The 22,473-nt window shown below is 45.4% G+C and overlaps 1 protein-coding gene across 1 annotated transcript; it reads right to left on the bottom strand.

The window, feature by feature from the left end:
- Positions 1–1,032: 1,032 nt before the first annotated feature.
- On the bottom strand, positions 1,033–20,629 carry SCNN1D (sodium channel epithelial 1 delta subunit). Its single transcript, XM_030537630.1, has 13 exons — positions 20,546–20,629; positions 14,516–14,841; positions 12,540–12,783; positions 11,254–11,447; positions 8,254–8,357; positions 7,888–8,051; positions 6,631–6,729; positions 6,006–6,123; positions 5,149–5,227; positions 4,650–4,707; positions 3,216–3,271; positions 2,501–2,576; positions 1,033–1,446 (listed from the first exon to the last, which is right to left on the bottom strand). Exons 2-13 carry the CDS (start codon positions 14,830–14,832, stop codon positions 1,033–1,035), a joined length of 1,923 nt encoding a protein of 640 aa, XP_030393490.1. The 5' UTR covers positions 14,833–14,841; positions 20,546–20,629.
- Between the last annotated feature and the right edge of the window lie 1,844 nt (positions 20,630–22,473).

The following is a 22,473-nucleotide window of genomic DNA, read 5'->3' as shown; positions in this document are numbered from 1 at the left end:
TAATTCTCGTTTTCAGTAGAAATCAAGACTAACAACTGTAGCTGAATGAAATATATTCTTCCAAACATCAATGCTAAAAATGTCTCTGTATTCCTTTGTATAGACACATAAATTACTATCAAATATTAACATTAAGATTGTATAAATATCTCTTAATAATATAAACAAGCTGCAGCAAAAATGCAGCATGTTTTAAAGTTCCAAGCAACTCAGACACCAGTTATGAGAAAAAAATGTTATTCCCTCATTTGTTCCAGTCCCTCCCACAAAATTTGAACGTCACGTGAAAGAATCTAGGTTTAGCACAATTGTGGCCCCACCATGGATTCCCGTGTATCATGCTCACCGTGAAACAACAGGATACTAAGAAGAGAAGCGCTGCCTTGGAAGTGAGGTTAGGATTACAGCAGCCTCGTGTTATCTCATCCTTTGCTGGCCCAAAGTGGTGTTAACTGATAGAACATATGCTTGTAAAATGCTGACTGCAGACGTTTTTATTTATGGGTAGGTTAACTTTTAACTCAAGTACAGTTATGAAATGCAGATGGGCCTGTCTGAAGCCAGGAGATGTCCAGTCAGATCTGGTTTCCTCAGGAGAGTTTAACTAGAAATTATGATAGGCTTTTATGAGGACTGGGCAACTGCCAGGGATACTCCGAATATTGTCCAAAGAAAAACACTTCTGGATTACATCAGGGCATTGCACGATTCCTGAGACCAGTGCACAGGTCAGATACCTAGGTGCCACTAGAGAAGTAGCAGACAGAAATGTTGACTGCATCCAGTGTGTTTGTGAGCTCCTCAAGTCATGTCTGTGTATACATCCCATAATCTTGACATATGTCTCTCAGTCCACACACACAGTATTGACTCATAGACTCATAGACTCTAGAACTGGAAGGGACCTCGAGAGGTCATCGAGTCCAGTCCCCTGCCCTCATGGCAGGACCAAATACTGTCTAGACCATCCCTGATAGACATTTATCTAACCTACTCTTAAATATCTCCAGCGATGGAGATTCCACAACTTCCCTAGCTGTTTAGGTCTGTCTCTACACTGTGATCCTTGATATGCCGGAATCCATTAAGCACAACATCTGGGTTCAGTTCTGGTGTTGGGGTCTTGCTACAAATTGAGCGGAAAGGTAGGTTGCCGTTCTTGGTTTTGGCTACGGTCCCAACATTCTGGTTAGTCCGGGAGGAATTCCAGTCAGCAGCAAGGTCCTCATGCACGGCTCTATAATTCTCTAGGGTCAAGCTTATACTGGAGATGGCAAGGGGTTGGGCCATCTTCAGCGTCTTCTTTGCCTTGACCCGTCGATAGCAGAATATGAGAGACAAGACCATTATATCCAAGAGCAACTCAAACATTTCAACCACGGACAACACCGAGGACCCAAACCACAGACTCCACTGACTTCCCATGTTGGACAAGAGCAAATTCACCTGTGAATGGGACATATAAGGATTGAATGGTTATATTGACAGGATACATGGTGCAACTCATGAAATACGAACGTATTGCATTGCCCTAGCAGGTGAATTAGCTGGGCTGGGACAACTCAGCACTTCATGTGTTCGCTAGCTCTAAATCTTGGCTCCTTAGAGTTTTCTTTGATTTGGGGGAAGAGAAAGAAAGAGATTATTTGATTTTGCTTTTATTAGACGTTTAGTTGCTTAGTGCAGTTCATGCCAATAACATAGGTACCAAACCAATAGCCCCAGGGAATGAAATCCAAAGGGCAAATACAGCACTGGCTGCAGAGATGCAGGCTTCCCAAGCTGCACTGTCATTTTTTTTCAGGAGGGAGTCCTCAGACATGGGGCTGGACAGAGAACACTCATCCATTTCATCTGGGATGAAACACCAGCAGACGCTAAGAGGTTCCAGTCTCTGCCAACCCAAGTCAGCTTCAGATCAGTGAGCTAGAGGTAGAAGACTCCGCCCCTGATTACTGATCGCCTTGGTTCACTGCAGCACTTTGCTTTTATCCTAACGTTATCTAAAACTTTTCCAAATGCAGCGGGAGTTGTGACACCCAGCGCTCTGCAGGGTTCTTTCCCCCAGACAATTAAACCTATTGCAATGCCTGTTCCTGCCCTCAGTGCAAAACCTTTGGATTGGATCCTGAAAGTCCATGCACAAGGCACAGCAGGGTGTGACAGATTTTTCCACCCCAGTCCAAGTGCATGGCAACATCTGCTCTGTGTCATACCAATTCCTTGGTAGCAAAAGCCTCATTAAACAAGATTTTTCCTATAAAGATTAATCTCAGGGTAGATGTTGGTAGGGGACAAAGTTAGTGTGGCACTGTGTATTTGATAATATCTTGTGATTTTTATTTAACCCCATGCTTCAGGGCATAATCTGATCCCATGTTAGGGTCAGGAAGGAAATTTTCCCAATCCATTTGCATCTTCTCTCAGAAGCGTCAGATACTGGCCATTATGAGAGTCAGGAATAAAGACTAAAGCAATGAGCTGATCCAGTACAGCTTACTGTGTACACTGGAGATTCATCCACAGACCGGTAGTTCAATTGCTGGTAGAAGATATTCACCTTGGCGATATCTCTCCTTCAACAGAAAATGGCGAACAGTCAGAGATAGGTTCCCTGCATGGCATTCCGCCAAGTCTAAGTTTTGCTTCTAAGTTTGATTTTTTTAAAACAGAGAAACCCTACAAGCAGGCCTTTAATCTGGGTCACAGGGTGTCTAGTAACAGATTTAAATGGCTTAACAAAAGGAGGATAAAAAGCCTGATTCAAACCGCGGTCAAATCAGTGGGAGTCTTTCCAATCAATTTCAGTGGGCTCTGGAGCATGTCCAGAAAGCCTACCAATGCAATGTTTTTTTGCTAAACCATTTGTCTGCGTAACTGGGATGTCAGATTGAATTCCTGTATCACTGAGGTCGTCATGCTAATGGTCTGGCTGGCAGGCTGCAGCCCATGGGTTCTGGGGACAAGGTTTGCTCTGCATTGGCATAGTTGTTTTCTTTGTATGCTGTTAGACTCTGGAACTGTCTCAAGGGAAGTGAAGGAAACGTCACCACCTGGGACATAGTGAAGTGGGGAGAAGGATGGGATGTCCTCACAGGCCTTTTTCCATCTTTGACTTCTACAATTCCATGAGGACAAATAGTTCAGGATCTGTCCCTAGTTCAGGTACCACTAAGTGAAAAATCATGCTCCGATACCTTCTCTTGGTGACTAACCTGTTGTTGGTAGAATTATATCCCTTCTGCCGACTCAGAATCTGGCGGATCCAGTCCTGCAATACAGTATTTCTATATTACTGGCATATTGCTGCTTGGAACTGGCACCAGGTAACCAACGTTGTCATTTTTATGCCTCAGGTTCAGTAATTTTCCATATTCTTTCTGCCTTGTGGGGGTAGCCACTGTGCTTCCCTCCTGGGGCATACTGAAAATAAGGCACATTCACTTCTGATAACACGACTATTGTTAGCTCCCAAAAGAGATCTAGTAGGACATTGGAAGGCATGGGATTTAAATATAGTGACCGCCATTACAACAAGTCAACAGCACAGGAGTATCATGGATCATTGCCCCCTCTAAGGATGGGGAAATAGCCACGTGGCAGTATCTCAGATATGTGTGGACAGCATTCTTAGAGGGCAACCACTCAACTAATTGAGTCTTTTGAAAACAAAAGGATATCAACTATTGTGTAATGCATTTGTACCTACATATGCCTCCATTTCACATACACTAATCACCAGGATATATGTCCCTAATGGCCGGTTGACGTTAGAACATGATAAATAGGATGACGACATCTATATACATCATGAAATCTGAGCATCTCACAAACAGTAATGAATTTACCACCACAACACCCCTGTGAGTTAGACTATCATTAACCCCATTTTATAAGGCACTGAGGCCCAGCGAGGTTTAGTGATGTGTCCAAAATCACACGAGGAGTCTGGAGTGGAACTGGAATTGAGTCCCAGTAGAGTCCCTTAACTACAAGACAATCTACCCAAACACATTGGCCATTTTGGTTTATTGCAATCCCAACTTTCTGTCTTGCTTTTCCACCAGAGCTGTCAGTATCTCTCAGGTCCTGAGGCATGGGTCTAAAGAACCCACTTATATCCTTGACTCTAACAACCTATATAGCAGGGGTAGCCAACCTGTGGCTCCAGTGCCACATGTGGCTCTTCAGAAGTTAATATGTGGCGCCTTGTACAGGCACCGACTCCGGGGCTGGAGCTACAGGTGCCAACTTTCCAATGGGCCAGGGGGTGCTCACAGCTCAACCCTTGGCTCTGCCACAGGCCCTGCCCCCACTCCACCCCTTCCCGCCCCCTCCCCTGAGCCTGCAGTGCCCTTGCTCCTCCCACTCCCACCCAGAGCCTCCTGCACACCACGAAACAGCTGACTGGGAGGTGCGGGGAAGGAGTGGGAGTTGCTGATCGGTGGGGCTGTAGGTGGGTGGGAGGCGCTGGGAGTGGCAGGGACGGGGGAGCTGATGGGGGGCTGCTGACATATTACTGTGGCTCTTCGGCAATATCCATTGGTAAACTGTGGCTCGTATCAGGCTGAGGTTGTCCACCCCTGCTCTGTAGTAAATATGGCAAATGTTTCCAAACACAGTGTATCCACATTTGCTCTGTACTCTACCTGAGACTTTGTCGAGGGCCATTTTGCGGTCCCCGCAGACAGCTTGTACCAGGACTCCCTGGGAAGGCACAAGGGAAATTACAGTCACTGCCATATCAACATGGATGAGTGCAAGCACAGTTAACCCTTTCACCACATGCGGTTTTGGTGGCTTGCACGTGACACTCCCAGGACACGAGCAAGTATTTGCTACATGCACCATCATGCAGGGAATTGTATTTCCCTGTGGCACCAGCAGCATCTCTCATGGCAGGCCCCTGTATCTTACTGAACTAAGGCTCGATCCTGCATAGTGCTGAGTGCTCTCAACTCCAGCTGGTGCCAGTCAGAGCTGGGGCCCCACACTTGACAGGAGATACAGGCCTGGACTCTTCTCAGATCATGAATGACAGTCTCTGATTCTAGGGACAGCACAGAGTGTACAGGACCCGCCAGCTAGCTACACCCTTATCAGAATTCTTCCCCTCTTGCGAGTTTGGCCTCTGCAGCAGTGACTCACCAGCACGGTTTGGGACACTTGGCGAAACAGCTGAGGTGGTGATCGGCCAGCCTGTTGTACAGCTGATAGAAGCAGTGCCCTGGAGGAGGAGATAGGAAGGAACAGACTCAGACAGCTCCCCCAGGAAATGTGCTATCCCAACTCCGGCACACCATGTTCTCTCAGCAATGAATGGCTGCAGATGACTTGGTTAATTTCCTGCCTGAGTGCCAGGGTCTCTCTCCAGTGAGCGCTTAGACTTAATTTTGAAGACTACTGCACGAGCTACACAGAGAGACATCAACCAGAAAAAGGAGAAAGAGATCGATTGTCCTTCTACAAATGGAAACTGCACAGACAACCCGTATTACTTGGACTAGTCAGGTAAAATAGCTTGGCTGCAGGTTTGGCTTTGGCAATGCATGTCCTTTCTTGTTGTGCACTGCTAATCTCTGGGAAAGGTGATGCTTAATGGCATTAGGATACTTAAACAGCCTGCCATCCATGTACAGCTGGAACTGCCTCTGGGCCCTGCAGGGATTCAGCAGAAGAATAGGTGACAGGATACAGCCCTTTAAGTCTCTTTGGGAAGGAAACACCCACCAGCTCCCCCGAACCTTTTGAAAGATAGACAAATGTCAGGTAAAGCTTCAGAGAAGAACTAAACTCTTCCTCACCCCGATTTGTAATTTAAGCAGCAACATTTTTCTATGGCAAAAGGCCAGCAAATTATCTCATTGGGCTGCCAATTACCAGCTGACGCTAGGCAGTATCACTCCAAGTACATGGTAGTCCAGCCACACCCTGAGAAGCCCCCTGTTCTAGCAAGCGCTATTGCTACCAGGCCCGGGCTGAGATTGCATGCCTTGTGCCATTACCCCATCCAGGATGCTTGTTGTAGTTACAGTATTCGGCGCCAGGAGGCAGCGGGTAGTAATAGTATCCACAGCCGCACCTTTCAACCATTTTGTCCTGGAAGCAGGAATGCAAACAAGCCTGAAAAAACAGAACGCTAGATAAGTCTGAGGTTCTTTGGGTCCTAAGCTTTGCCCACTAACAGTGTGTGATCGCTGGAGAAGAGCTGCAGCTCTTTGCCTTGCAAGAATACATAGCGTATTGCCATGGCTGGATGGGGCGAAAGGGTTTCAAATACATTCACCCCGTGGGTGAGCTCTTGAGAACTTTGCAGGACCTATAATAAATATTGCAGACTTCCAACAGATGGGGGTCTAACAAACATCATAACCACACAACCTATGTGTGGGCACAAGAATAACCACAGCAGAACAGACCAGCAGTCCATCCAGCTCAGTATCTGGCCTCCGGCACAGTGCTACAAGGAGGTGAAAACTCCAGTGTTCTGGGTGCAACCTCCACCACTCAATAAAAGTTGTCATGTCCCACAGTGCGCAAACTACTGCACTGCCAGGCTCTAACTCATTGCATTGTCAAGCAAAGTTTGAACGGTGCTACAACGAGTCCAGCCATCTGCTCGGACAGTACCTGCAGTGTGTACGAACTGTTGTACAGGAGTTTTACACCCACATCTTCTCCGTCAACTGTGCATTTTCCATAATTCCCACCCAAGCGATGCACCTCATCCTGTGAACACAAAAGAGTGGTGGATACAATTATGGAGCATTAATATGGAGCTCCAAACGCAGCTGCCACTTTGCACAGAATAGTGCAGAATAACGCCTGGTCCCTGCCCTGATGAGCTTCAAACCTAACACACACAAGGCAGACAGCAAAGCAAGTGTTCAGGTAAAGAAGGCTGTGGAGGTCCAAATTTCTTGGTCAAGGTCCAGACTCCAGAGAAAATACCACAAAACCAATAAATAAAATAATAATGAATAAAAAGATTCCACAGTCCATTCAAAAGCATCTGGTGGTCCAGATTTGGGCTGCAGTCTGCCTCTTGACTACCCGTAGTGTGGCGGGATCAGTGATCAGCAGACCCGGGATTCCAGGGAGGAATGGGTTTGAAGAAGGAGAACAGAGGGATATTCCAAGTGCAAGTGTGAAGCTAAGGGCAGAAGACAAAGCAGGCAGCAAGGAGAATGGACTGGGTCGAGCAGGGGCCATGAGAGGAGAGGAGGAGGGCAGCGCAAGACTGGAGGTGTAGGTGAGACATGACTGCCATTCAGGGTGAAGTGGGGAGCTACCCTCTTACACGTTGAGACCAGGTGATGGGATTCCTTTTCTGTGCTGGGCCAGAGCACGTCACGGGCTTACCACAGTTCTCAGCCTTGCCGTTTTGCCATGAGTTATCAGTGCTGCAGGCTCAGAGCCTCGATCGCGGTCCGAGTCACAGCAGGGAAAGCTGAGGCAGCCCTGGCTCCACTGACAGGACATCACAGCCGAGGCGGGGGGATGAAAACGGTGTCTTCTTCCCATCCCCTCTAGGACATCTTGTGTCAGTGATGTGCATTTCTAATATGGCTCTTATTTATTATGTCATCAAGTGGGGGACCCTCCCGTCCCATAGGCTGAACTGCCAAAGGGAAGCAAAGGGCTGCACACCCTGATGCAGAAGGTTTAACTGCAATACTAATACTTTGCCCTCCCCTAGTAACTTCCACCGGATACTCTCAAAGCACTTTACAAACATGAATGGAAGAGTCAGGCCTAGAACCCAGGAGTCCTAGTGTTCAGTCCTGTGCTCCCACCACAAGACCATCCTTCCCCTCGGGCCTGCCCAGCATTGGCTGAAAAAAATGCAGGGAGGAGAAACAGTGCCGCTGAGCCCGGCCTGCCCACCTGTCTGATTCCGATGTTAGTCACGATCCCCGGTCTGATGTCGAACCACTCATGCTCGAGGAACGGCGTCTGATTGTGGTTGTGGATCATCACTTGCACGCCTGCCACCGTAGACAACAGCGGGAGGCGATCGTTCTGATCCGCTTTCAGAATCAGGGAGAGTCCTGGAGACACAAGGGAAGGAAAACATCTCTTTAAACTGCAACTCAGCAGGGCAAGTGCTAGGAAGTGACGTCATCTCTTACATCCCCAGGTGTTGGAAGGCATTGTACTATGGAGGGAGCATCGTTAGAGGTGTTTCCAAACTGGATGTGTGGAGCAGTATTTGCTTTGTCTCCTTCCCCAGGTCCTGGCCAAATAACGTACCATAGGAAATTCCAGGTTTCGTTGCTTTCCAGAAGAGGTCTGTCCCCTTGCTGTTGAAAGTGTAGCAGCTTCCATAGACCTGGTGGTGAAAGTGAATGTAGTCGCTGGAAGCAAAAGAGTTCAAATATTATTCGCGATGGCTGGACCTCTCCGCCGCATTAGTATTGTAATGTGGCCGCGGGATCCCATTGTGCCAGAATGAAAAGACAGGCCCTGTCCCAAAGAGTTTAGTCTAAGATGAGCTATGGTCTCCTAACAAACTCTTCCTATGATACTTTCATACAACAAAAAACAAAAAAATACACTAATTAGCGGCTAGCCAACAGATAGCTACCAAGGAATAGGCACACGTCAATCCCCATCTTATGCTTAACTAACTCTGTGTTGTTTACACTAATAACAACTAATCAAATATATTTGTACTTATATAATGCTTGCCAGCTGAGGATCTCTGAGTCTTCAGAAAGCAAGGGAAAGCATTATCTCCATTATACAGACTGGAAAACCAAGGCCTGGACTGATTAATTGAATAGCAAGTGAGCGTTAAAGGCAGGAGTAGAACCAGGAGTTCTGACTGCCTTTTCCCTGCTGTAAGGACTGTCTCCAAGGTCCAGGGTGCAGGTTAGGCATTTTTAGTTCAAATTTAAAGCAAAGATTTGGCTTCTCCAACCTCCCTCCTTCATTTCTCTTGTGCTACAATAGTGCAACAGGTGATGGGACCCCACACAATGCCTTGAACACCAGTGCCAGTCAGACTCAGATCTCACACCATGTAATTTTACGAGACATATTTTTCATATACACAAAGAAGTTTGTGGTGGACTACCTTTGTTAATTTCATCTCTCTCGTTGCCTGGGACCTAATTTGGGTCAATGTATTAACTCCAAGACTGAATTTAGCCCTTGAGACCTCCCTCCGGTGATTTATTGGGTACACAAGACTTTCTCTGAGAGCACTTAGGCAAACATTTCCTTGCTGAGGTTTTTTGTTTTTTTTTTTTGGTACGAGCATTTAAAATGCTTTATTATTAGGACACAACTGGATCCAAGCACACACTAGCATCTACAGCCTTGGCTATGCAAAAGGACCAGCCAGTGCAGTAGCACTTAATTACAGAGTCCGCAATCTGCTGCAAAGGGAATGGTGATAACCCTGCAAAGATTCTTCAGTGTCACAGAGTTTATGGCCAGAATGGACTATTAGATCATGCAGTCTGACCTCCTGTCTATCATAGGCTATTACATTTCATTCAGATAGCCCTGTACTGAGCCAAATGTCTGCAGTCTCCTGAGGACTCAAATGTCTTAGTCTAAGGCAAAGAACAAGAGTGCCCTGATTAATGCCCTACCAGGGAATTGCTTAGGGAAAATACGTCCAGATGATCTCAGCAGGAGAAGCACACCCCACGCTGCAGATGAAGGGCCTTCTGCTGAGGCATCCCTTTGGCAACAGAGAGCTAGTGGGTGGGTTTCCAGTAACCAATATCCTCCTTGATTTGATCTCATTCAGTTACAGTTGTCCCTTAGATGCATGGTGGGAGGACATTTAAATTCTTGTGTCTAAGCTTGTTTTACTACAGGCCATGAGAAACTACCGCAAAGCCAGACACCAAACAAGGACAGGTCTGGAGAATCCTCTGAACATTAACAAAAGGGGAAAACCAACAATTGCTGCTTTCTACATCAAATATGATCCTTTCGCTTGTCCCCCTTGCTCCATTAGTCTGTTCAGTGACTGCAATACAAATAACTATTCATCTGAGACCTGCCTTATTCAAAGGGGTGTGGGAGGGGGCTGTATCGATACATCAGGGCCTCCCAAGCATACACACAAAGCAGTTCCCAATCAAAAAGATGAATTTTGAATATTTAACAACAGCAACAGCAGGTGGCATTTCTGCAGCTCTTGCTACAGGGTGGCAGACGTGAGGCCTTTGCACAAGGCTTTTCTTTGAGGTAACCCACCCCTTAGCCATGAATGAAGGTACAGAGGAATTCCACTAGCTCCTGCCGGGTTGATCAAAGGAGTTGGGAGCCTTTCCCAGGGGCAGAAGAAACTCTGAACTGTGACAGAGAAGGTTCTGCCAGGAAGACTCCAGGATGAGCCAAACTTGGGAGAAAACCCAAGCCAAGGTTGATATTTTGGTTGTTATGAATTATCAATAAAGCTAGACTATACTCAGAGGGTCAGATGCTCAGCTGGGGTCAACTGCCATAGCTCCGTTGAAGCCAAGCTACATCATTTTGCTCCAGCTGAAGATCTGTTCCAAAGATCCGTGTATTCTTAGGAGCAAGGAGGCAACTCCCACGGCTTACCAGGGTCTATTAGCTATTCACTCCCCTAGCCTCAACCTCCCTCTGCGAGGCAGGTGTGTATTGGTATCCCCATTGTAAATGGAGCTATAGAAAAGTTAAGTGACTTGCCCAAAGATCACATAGCAAGGTGGTGGACGAGCTGGGAAAAGAAGCCAGGAACTGGTTCCCAACCCTGTGCTCCAGCCACTAGGCCAGTTAACTATGAGACCAGTTCACTGCTCTAACCACGAGACCAATCATCATCTTGAGAAAACATTACACCTTTTGTTATAATTATGTGAAACATCTCTGGTCAAATCAGCATCCATATCCTTTCTCCCTAGTGAGTTTCTTACTCATGCTAGGAGCTGGCTGATCACATAAGCATCAAAGCAGCTGATTCCTGCAGTTAATTGCAGCAGGTGTGCCAGGCAGAAGTGTCAGCAAGGCATTCAATCAACTATAAAGAGAACAAGCAGCTACTGCTTCTGGTGGGGTTGGTGAGAGGAGAAGAGAGGAAACTGTCCTCTGTAGTTTGATCTCTAAAAAGGGCTCTCACATTTTGTCTGGCTGCCCATCATGAGAGGTGCTGAACTTCCTCCACGCAGCTTTCTCCTCACAAGCTCTGGCATAATTCCAACGTGGATGAGAACGGATCCCTTTGTTCTTTGCTAACCCACAATTACCCCCTTGGCAGGTATTTACCTCTCTCTGCAGGGCTCCCCGTCATACTGACAAGAGTAGACCAAGTTTTGTATGTGCTCTTCATGAGAAGAAATGTTGATTATAAGGGGTAGCTGGGACATGATATTCATATAGTGAAACCTGTACCACTCTTGAATGGTGTCTACCCCAGACGAGTAGGCCTTGTAGAAACAATTTCCGCCTGTGGCATTGCACTGGGGAGAAAAGAAAAGGAGAGAGGAAATCAAAGCCTACATACAGGAGCAGCCCAAGGGACTCTGGCTATAGAAGATGTAAGATGGTGAGGTGAATTTCTGTCCTGGCAGTAGGTGAGCCGCGGGGCCAGTCTAATGTGTGGGGAGTGAGAATATAGCTCAGCCACACAAGACCGTGTTAGACATGTCCCCAGGACTCTTGTTGGGGTCACTCCTTGGACAGGAGAAGGAAAAGAAGACTTGTTTTTAAATTACCTTGGCAGAAGAAAGGGCAAAATTGGTGGAGGCACTCTTACAACGAATGGATTTTGGGCCAAACACTGAAGTGCTCTCGCTTCTTACTGAGTCCTTAGTCAGGGGAACACCCACTGTTGGCAATGAACGTCAGCCTGAGTAAGGACCTCAAGATATGGCATGGTGATAATGAATAAGTCAAAATAAAACTGTTTCGGCATCTCACACCTTGTCAGCTTCACTCCCTCATTGGTTTTGAATTCCATGTCTACTATATCCCCATGTTATAAATGAAAAAACCGAGGCACAGTGAGATTAACTGACTTTTCCAAGGTCACAGACCTTTTCTAGCTATGTGTTGAGTTGATCATATCCAACTGCCAGATCTATCTGTCCATCTACTGCATTTTTAACACACCCATTTTCTCTCTCCTTCCCTGTACACACACACACACACACACACACACACATTTCCAGTTGTTTGTTCTCTCATTTCTGGTATTGCTGGAAGGATCTTGCAAAAACACGGACTATGAAAGGCTGCAAAAAAATATGGCCTGTAACCCAGTTGCTAGCTAATTATACAAGCTCCATCTATTGACATTCTTTGAATGTTGGTTGTTGTTGAGGAACCCCTATTATCCCCTCTCTCTACAAGAGTATCAGAAGCTAGGATACCATGTAAAGGATTATGGTAGGGCTAGGATCTCCCCAGAGATCCTCAAACCCTTCATTAGGCTCTATTGTTTCAATGCACCTATGTTCTATTTAATCTTTCGCGCAGAGCAGGTTCAGTTAAACCTGCCGCATGGGTTGGATGAATAATTTAACAAGCTGCAGTCGCTTGGTTACACTTACCAATTTAAAGCCCACTTTGAAATGCTTCTTCTTGGACCCAGTATCAGGTTCCTTCAGCATCACCAGTGAAATGTGGCGGTTCAGTTGAAAGCTGGAGCTGCTCAGATTGGCAGATCCTCCCTTCACGCTGATATCCTTTTTATAACGGGAGGAAACGATTGACGTTTTGTGGCCATACAAATTAGCTATTGCTTCCTCTGTCATTTGGTCCAGCTGGGCCAGTTTCTCACTGACTAGGTCAAACCTATAGAGGACAGAAATAATAGGAGTGTATAATTGTCTATTTGTACACACACGTGGTTTCTTTTAACATTGGTGAAAGTTCAACCTCCAGTCCACTTCAGTCCTGGGCATCTCTATTGGAAAGGCCAATCATGGTGGTGAGTAGAATACATCCAAAATCTTCAGACATTATGACAGATATGGCAATTTCCTGCAAGATCTTTACAAATCCTTACCATATTAAGTTTAATTATCTTAATGCAAAGTTTATGTATTATTCTGGGCCAGGATTGTATATAGTTTCTCTAGGGGGAAGAGGTGATGTAAGCCCTGGATGATCAAAGGACTATATGGAACAATGTGCAAGACAGAAATAGACTTTTGGGACAATCTGCGTGAAGTAGATTTTCTGGGAAATATCCACAGGGAGGTGAATGCGAAATTCCCCATCTCTGGTTATGCAAAACCCAGCCATTTGAAACTATGCCCTGAAGAATGGGCCTTTGTCAGCTGATCACCTGTCACATGAGGGCAAGATCAAAGGCCCAGGCTGTATAAACTAATGACTGAGCTATGCATGGCTGTTTTGGTTCTGAATCTGAGACAATTATGAACCTGTAACCATGGGGATAACCCAAGCTGTGGATTTTGAAGGGCTGACACCTACCAGAGCCTGAGGCTGGAGTTGGGGTGAACTCTGGTAAGCTTATTTGCATGTGTTCTTTTATTGTTTTTAATATGTTTTCTCTGTAATACTTTCACCTTAAGAATAAAGGTGCTTGCATATAAAGAGCTAGATGGTGATTTGTAACTGCTGGCAATTGCAGCTCTTCATAGCCTTCAAAGAGAAAGCAAAGCTTGGACACTGGCCTGTTTCTGCAGTCTGGCTTGCTGGGAATATCATAGCATAAGCCAGGAACTGTGCAGCCTGGAAAACCCTAGTCTGGAGGGAAAGAGTCACAGGTCTCTTCACAAGAGAGGTGATGGCTGAGGATCTGAGCCTAGAGTGGGTGCTCTGGGTGGATCACAGAGAGGGAAATACGGATGGAACTGTGACAGAAATAGTCTGATGTTGCTATCAGTGGCTGAATTTCCAAATTTTAGCCCTCAGATTGAATGTTCAGATTTGCAGCCATCTTGCTCTTGCTTGCAGAAATGCCTATTTGTGCAGCCAATTTAGGTAACTGCTGCAGGCAAATTAGGTAATTGCATATTACGTAATTTGAATTTAATTAAATGAAATTTGGCCCTGAAAGTCTGGGCTCCAGATGGGCACGTATGTGAACAGTCCCAGAGATGCCAATAGGATTATCCCTACACAGAGTTACTTGCATACGTAAGTGGTCTTCGAAGAGCAGGTTTTAGCTAGCAATTAGATATCACTTAGTGTCCAGAGGCAGTGATCTGTTGATTAGATATGAAAGACTTTACAGTAGCTACATATTTCAGGGCAAAAGTACTTCTACTGGTACAGAAAATCAATTAGTGAAGTCAAAGCAGCCCCAGGGACCCCGCTCCTCTACTCTTGAATCTGGACTTAAAGTAAGTAAGTAAGTTGCTATGCACCATCCTTCATGACAAACTAAGGTCTGACTCCAAATTCACACCGAAAATAAAGTTGTTGCACCCCAATTCAATCCGGGGTTCCATCCCCACCCACATCTGCACTGATAAAGTTTCTCATCCAACTCAACCAAGGTCCAACCCCAGATATGTGATGAAACCATGGCAGCCCTCCCCAGATGCTGCTCTACCTGTACGGGTCCAGATTGCAGAGAGTAATGGCTGGAAACATCTTGGGCTCTGAGTGCATGGACATGGTCATGACGACGGGATAGGTCCAGTATTGGCTGAAGAGAAGAGCAAACTGCCAATAGAGCATCCCGAAGCTGGCGAGGAAGAGCAGGGTCCAGAAAGCCGTCTTCATCCGGTTGCTGCTTGAGCACACTAGGCGGATAGTCCCGTGGATGGTGGTGTTCTTGCAGAAGAACTCAAACATGTCTTTGAAGGAGCTGTAGAACTCAATGAGGCCTTCGTTCCCCCTCTCCTCATTCACCCACTCTTGCTCCATCCTCTAAGTCTGTTTCAATTAAAAAAGAAAACAAAAGGCTTTTGTCAGCCCATCAGAACCAACAGGTGCAGGTGAGCTGCCCATCGCTCCATACCATGCAGGGCATGGGTTTCACCACTGCCACACAGGTGAAAGGGCTTGGCTCTCACACAGGTAACACTCAAAGTTCTCTTTGTTCCCAGAACTTGGACACTGGGAACTACTTAGCTGAGAGGTCGAGTGTTCTTGGGAGTGCCCTGCAGATTAATAAAAACCTAAATGGCCTCAGCTGGATGCTGACATTCCCGCGAGGACATTGGGAACTGTTACAAAGCTCTCAGGATGGGAGTGTGCAAATACATCTGGAGCTGCAGACAGAACTAAACGAGCACTTTTCTTCTTTCTCAGTAAAACTCAAGCCTCCGATATACATAAAGCAATGTTAACACTAAAGAGTGGGGAGAATCCCTGTTGTCCCAATACATATTAGAGGGTCAGGGGTTAATCCTGACGTGCCATGCACATCGATGGAACAATATAAATAAATGAATAATAATTAATACAGACATTGAGGCATTGGGTGGTTTAGGGTCACACATGACCTTCATCCTGCTCAATTCTGATGCTTTGTATTATTCTGGAAGTGGTACTGAGCTGGTCCCCTGAAGAATTAGCAGTGGGAAGAGGCCTACCCCAGTGAATGACTTTGGATGTGTTAGCAGAGGACTGGGTGGTATCCCACTGGAACTCTTCCCCGCTCCTTCCCACCACTGTTTCTTTATTAAAGAAAATTTTAAAGTGACTAGAATGCTGGTGACCAGCCCTGGAGAACAACATGCTCCGTTTATACACAGGCCAGGGACAGCGTTGATCCACTCCAGACCGGAGGGCACCACTCCCAGTGGGAAGAGAGAAAGTTTGGTCTCCAGGGCTGATTCAGTCCTAGGTTTCGCTGCTGAGATTGCCAGCACAGGGCCCAGTCAGGGCTAGCTGTGGCAGTAGCTTCTGACCATTCATTGGAAACTTACTCCATGCAAGCCACTAAATCACCATAAAATGGAAGCAACTTAGATCCCTAGTACCAAGGGCTGGATTTGAACTTGTGATTTGCAGCCCATTATCAATCTCCTAAGCCAGCCAATAACATATAATGCTTTTTCTGCCAAATATATTTTAAGCCATCTCCCCCAAAAGGAACCCAATGCCCTTTAGGATTGGCCATTGGAAAAAGTGGACGAGGTTTCACAGCCTGCAGCAGCAGAACCCAGCTGTCTAGAAAAGGAAGCGACAAAAAGCACCCGCACCTTGTACCACACCACAGAGGGAATTCCCCTTGTTAAAACGCAATTATGCAAACGGGAGTTTGGCTCAGACACTAAGGCTAACAACCTGCTCATAACAAAAATGCCTTGGAATCTTTCAGTGTCCACAGATGGACATCAGGCTTCCTGCTCAGGAGCACATCACTAAGGTCTCTGCTTGTAAGGGTGCTCCAAGAGACAGCCCCTCAATGGACACAAATCCTCGCCTCTAGGTTGCCCCCTCCTTCACAGACATGGCGTTGCAGGGGACTCTGAGCTTTTACAGCTCCAGTGACCACTCCTGACTCCCCCTTGGGGTGATCTGTGGCCTAACCTGCCGATCATATAAAAGTCTAACCCTTCTGATTCATGCAGGTCTTCCAATTAAAAGCCCTCCCATCCCCTTAGGTTTCACTAAAGCTTCCTTATTGTAACCTACCTGTTCAGCCCTAATCCTGGGCTTGTACCCCTCAGACACCTGTCTCCTCTGCAGTCTACAACTGGGTTCCCTCCATCTACTGATTCACTTAGCTCCTCCTCCTCTGGCCAGGAGACAATTAGCTACTCACCCTCTGAGTGCAGAGCATGATTAATTGGGTGCTTTCCACTGCCTTGGGGGTTAAACCTCATCACACCCCTCCACCACTTTTAACACCAAGCTGGGGCACTGGCCTAATACCAACCTAGGGGAATGAGTGCCATCTACTGAACCAACAGCAGCAGCACTTTCTGTAGGAGCCTGCCTTCCCAATGTCACATCCCCTCCCGGAATCAGTATCTATTATGCTAGTAAGATAAGAGGTTGCTGGAGGTGATACTACAGGTGTCGCTTTGACAGCGGTTACAGATACAAACATTACAGCAATATTGACGCTGGCACACCAAGCACACAAAAACGAGGGTTTTTTTTTTTATTAAAAAAGGACGGTTGGAAGCACTTTCATGTTGATCAGTTCTCCCAGGTCTCTTTAAAACAACCAAAGCACTACAAAATACATTTAGAAGCACATGCTTATCTGGGGTACCCTCTGCTCAGAAGGCTTCCAGTAAGGTGGTCTTAAGTACATTGACTTTCACTCCAAAAGCCAGAAGGATTTACAGCTGCCTCAAAGTACTTCATTTGATTTCAGTAGGACCAGGAGCACACATACACACCCCCTCAAGCAGTTCAGAGCCCACCTACCATCTAAACTGGCTTAGTTTTAGGGCAGCAAGAAAAAACAAAGAGAAATTGATCTAAGAGGCATGTCTGAACACTCTATTATTAAACAACTTTAAAGATACCAGGTCTCTGTTTTTCCAACTTGGATTACTTTTCTTATCTCCACAAAGCCTGGCGCACAAGCCAAGTTTGACATTTCTGGCTGTTGCAGTATACAAGCAAAACATTCAATTGGTACAGAAAGGGAAACCTGAATTTTTCCATGCTTTCGTAACTCAAAAATGCCTGAAATGACTTTGCTCTGCTCAAACTTCCTAAACAAATTCACCTTTGGACTTAGGGCAAGCAAAAGTCTGAACGTTCCAGTCCAGAAGGAATTTATTAAAGGACGGTCTGAGCATCTGAAATAAGGGGGTGGGAGGGATTAGTGCAAAAATTGCAATTTCACCTTCAACAACGCTTGCTACTGACACGTACCTCATTCTGTGTGCATAGTATATCTGTTATCTCTGCAGATATACAAGCGTACCCAACTGCAGCACTGTCAGCTAAAGAATGCTAGGGCTACAAAGCTTTATCTATTGACATTATTGCAGAAGGCTTAATCATTACATGTTGCTGTTTACACTTGAATGCTTTTCAGGACAAAAATATTGCACGACAAGACTCTAGAAATAAATCAGCGTCAGCAACTGTTGTGCATTGCTACTTGCTGTGGTAACACAGTGAGCTTTTGCACTTCATCTTATTGTTCCTTCTCCTCAGAGTCAATCCTTTATTTCCCTGTATTTTTAAACTTGATGTTTTCTCCAGAAAAAACACAACAAGAGGCTGCATAGCATATTGAAAATAACATGGAATTATTCCAGTAAACATTAATGGTCGTTTAAGAAAGTCTTGCTCATGATGGTTACTTTCAGTAAAGCAACAGTCTATTATTTGCTCAAGTGTCAGAAAATTCTCATGCATGTTATACAGTCAGCTTGAGTTTAAAATAGAACAGAGAAACACATAATACACAGCAGAGACAAGAGATCATTCAAGTGCCCCTGTGTTAAACACGCTCATTTCACATATCATGTGAAACACAAGTATGAAGCTTCAGAATAACGAATTTCAGGGTTGTCACTGACAAGTTATAAAAGATTCTTACTTTCTGAGAAATGGCTGATGATTTCATATAATTAGTTTTTAAATAACTAATGAAAAAACACAAATACATGTAAAGCTATATAGGGATTATATATATATATATATACACACACACACGCTTAGCTACTATGGTGATGAATGTGGTATAAGAACCTATATGGAATAGAATCTGTTGCCTGTTGTATTTTCTTAATGTTCCCAGGTTGTCTTGCCTTGTTATTAACATAGCAGTTACAGTATCAGAGGGGTAGCCATGTTAGTCTGGATCTGTAAAAGCAGACAAGAATCCTGCGGCACCTTATTTATCCTCACACACAACTATTTCAAATTTGATGACAATGTATATCTCCAGATCAGTGGCACTGCTATGGGCACTCGCATGGCCCCACAATATGCCAATATTTTTATGGCCGACCTGGAACAACACTTCCTCAGCTCTCGTCCACTCACGCCCCTTCTCTACCTACGCTACATTGATGACATCTTCATCATCTGGACCCATGGGAAGGAGACTCTTGAAAAATTTCACCACGATTTCAACAGCTTCCATCCCACCATCAACCTCAGTCTGGACCAATCTACATGGGAGGTCCACTTCCTAGACACCACGGTGCAAATAAGTGATGGTCACATTAACACCACCCTATACTGAAAACCTACCGAACGCTATGCTTACCTTCATGCCTCCAACTTTCATCCCAGGCACATCACACGATCCATTGTCTACAGCCAAGCACTGAGGTACAACTGCATCTGCTCTAACCCCTCAGACAGAGACCAACACCTACAAAATCTCCACCAAGCATTCTCAAAACTACAATACCCGCACAAGGAAATAAGGAAACAGATCAACAGAGCCAGACGTGTACCCAGAAGCCTCCTACTGGAAGACAAACGCAAGAAAGAAACCAACAGGACTCCACTGGCCATCACATACAGTCCCCAGCTAAAACCCTCCAACGCATCATCAGGGACCTACAACCCATCCTGGACAATGATCCCACACTTTCACAGGCCTTGGGTGGCAGACCAGTCCTTGCCCACAGACAACCTGCCAACCTGAAACATATTCTCACTAGTAACTGCACACCGCACCATAGTAACTCTAGCTCAGGAACCAATCCATGCAACAAACCTCGATGCCAACTCTGCCCACATATCTACACCAGCAACACCATTACAGGACCTAACCAGATCAGCCACACCATCACCGGTTCATTCACCTGCACATCCACCAATGTAATAATATACGCCATCCTATGCCAGCAATGCCCCTCTGCTATGTACATCAGCCAAACTGGACAGTCTCTACGGAAAAGGATAAATGGACACAAATCAGACATTAGGAATGGCAGTATACAAAAACCTGTAGGAGAGCACTTCAACCTCCCTGGCCACACTATAGCAGACCTTAAGGTGGCCATCCTGCAGCAAAAAAACTTCAGGACCAGACTTCAAAGAGAAACTGCTGAGCTTCAGTTCATCTGCAAATTTGACACCATCAGCTCAGGATTAAACAAAGACTGTGAATGCCTTGCCAACTACAGAACCAGTTTCTCCTCCCTTGATTTTCACACCTCAACTGCTAGAACAGGGCCTCATCCTCCCTGATTGAACTGACCTCGTTATCTCTAGCTTGCTTGCATACATATACCTGCCCCTGGAAATTTCCACTACATGCATCTGATGAAGTGGGTATTCACCCACGAAAGCTCATGCTCCAAAACGTGTGTTAGTCTATAAGGTGCCACAGGATTCTTTGCTGCTACAGCAGTTACAGTTAGACAGAGACCTAGCAGCGTGTTTAATAAGAATGATCCAGAGCTGTCAATCTTTGCAATAGCAATCATTAAAAGTCACAAGTTGGGAAGAAGATGCCAGTTCCCAGAAGAAATAACGTTCCTTATACATTTAAAAAAATGGTACAGTGATATGTGCCCATGTATTGTCATGACTGCCAAAATATATTAATTCAATGTTCAAACATATACCTTGAAAACATATACAGTCATATATATAGAGAGAGTGATAGATATAGCTGTACATATTTCAGTTATTATGTGATATATTTAGACATTTAAAAAATTAAGACTCACTAGCAAAGATGTCATTACTGTACCTTGGTTGTAGCTATGTCTTTGCAGAGCAGTAGTTGCAGCAGACACGAAACTGCCTTCAGCTTTGTCCTGAGCAGAAGGCAAATCTTAGTCCAAAGCTTTCAGTTGTTCCTTTGTAACTGAACATAAACTGGGAACTGTCTGGCTTATATAGATAAAGGTGATGACATCAAAAGGGGCTGGGACTTCTTAGGACACAGAGATGTTGAAAATAATTCAACTCGTTTTCCAAGGAATAGGAAGTGAATGAACTGGAAGAACAAGTTAACATCCAAGGTTATCCTGGGTTTAAATAAAACTATACGAGTTTCTTAGGGCTACACTGATTTTTTTCAGACGTGTTTTTATAGTCATTGATATGTTTGTAATAGGAGCCTAGAAAATCCCTTCTTATTCCCTGCAAAGCTGAACAAAATGCTAAACAATCAATAATGTTCCACCCCAGGCATGTCCTTTTCGCCTGTCTATTATATTCTGTGGCTTGCTTTATCACTGATTATTAAATCCATTTGTGGGACATACCCATGGCTGTGCTTGAGGAGTTCACATGATAGCCATTTGGAAGTTTGAAATTGTGCGCTGCGTATTTTTCCTCCAAGACCCTTGATTTTGTAAGGTTACTCACTAGGCTGCGGAGGCACGGTGGGGTGTGTGTGTGCTATATTTATTTACTTAAAGTTAGTGAATCATTCCTCATCTGTGCTAGGACAAACCCTCACTTGGCAAGAATTCTACTACATTTAGGAACCGATCTTTAGGGGAGTGGGCGCTTGGTAGCTGAGCTTGTGAGCCTGTTAACTTTGGGTTGCCTTCTTCAACCAATTAGAGCACCTGCTTTTGTGACCCTCCCTTTTTAGCTCCCTTTCCAAGACCAGGAGCCTTTTACAGGATGAATAATGCAGAAACAGATTCGACCATCCTGATTATGCCTTCATGCCTTGGCCTGCTCACAAAAGTCTTTCAGACCTTGAGGCTAGATGGAGTGCAGCTCTGCAAAGAATTGCCAAGGAAGCTTATTAAAGCACAGAGTGCTGCACATGAGAAGGTCTGGTTCTCTGGATGTGAGGAATACGCTGGTCCACTTGAGGAGCCGCAGATTTGGCCAGCAGAGCATCATCCCCTACAGTCGCTCGCAACAGCTACAGGACTGCAGCCATTCTGCCATGGACCAAAAGGCGATCGACAGTTAAATTCCCATGAAATAAAATCTAACTCCATCCTATTTGTGCATTTCTTTCTGTAAGGTTGTTCCTGAGTGCTAGGGCCTTGGTAGCAATGGTATAGAAAATATAAATGGAAGCTTTTGTTCTGGAACAAAGATCTAGAATTTTACATGGCTCTCTGGGCCAGATCCTCTGCTGGCATCAATCAGCACAATCCCATTGAAGTCAGTGGTATTACGGCAATTTACACCATCGGAAGACCTGCCCCCCTCCATGATACATGCATTATGCAATAGAAAAGGACAACAATAAATCCTGGACGATGCAAAAATTGCACAATGAATATGCGTGAGACACTCTCTGTGTTGCTTCACTCTGGCTGCAAGCTTTGCCATTATGAGGCTCCGGTTCTGGCAAGACATCAGAACAAAAACTTCTGAGCTGGCTAAGAACATTTCCTGTAGGAAGCAAATGAGTGGAACAGGATATGCAAGCAATGCTGTCCCTTGAGCAAGGTGTCATCATGCAAGAGGGTGATGTCTCTCCATTTGCGCATAGCTCACATGGCACGTCACGTCTCGGGGAAATCCAAACCACTTGGACGGTTCAAACAAGTCACAGGGTATTTGAACGTTGGAGACAAACTGTGGGTGCAGCCCACATGAACGTGCCATCAAGGAAGGCTCGTTAGAGCTGCTGACAGTGCTTCAATCCTCAAAGAGGGACTGGACTGGACAAGGCCTCACCTTCCCTGCACACGAGCTACT

This window comes from Gopherus evgoodei, chromosome 18 (assembly GCF_007399415.2).
Source record: "Gopherus evgoodei ecotype Sinaloan lineage chromosome 18, rGopEvg1_v1.p, whole genome shotgun sequence".
Classification (NCBI taxonomy): Eukaryota; Metazoa; Chordata; order Testudines; family Testudinidae; genus Gopherus; species Gopherus evgoodei.
The sequence above is the reverse complement of the archived record's forward strand: the minus strand, read 5'-3'. Positions and strand labels throughout refer to the sequence as shown.

Coding starts and splice junctions, on each gene's coding strand:
- SCNN1D (XM_030537630.1), bottom strand. CDS start 14,832: ATGGAGCAAGAGTGGGTGAATGAGGAGAGGGGGAACGAAGGCCTCATT. Junction 8,052..8,253: donor GAAACCTGGAATTTCCTATG/GTACGTTATTTG, acceptor TTGTGTCTCCAG/GACTCTCCCTGATTCTGAAA. Junction 6,730..7,887: donor CTAACATCGGAATCAGACAG/GTGGGCAGGCCG, acceptor TTGTGTTCACAG/GATGAGGTGCATCGCTTGGG.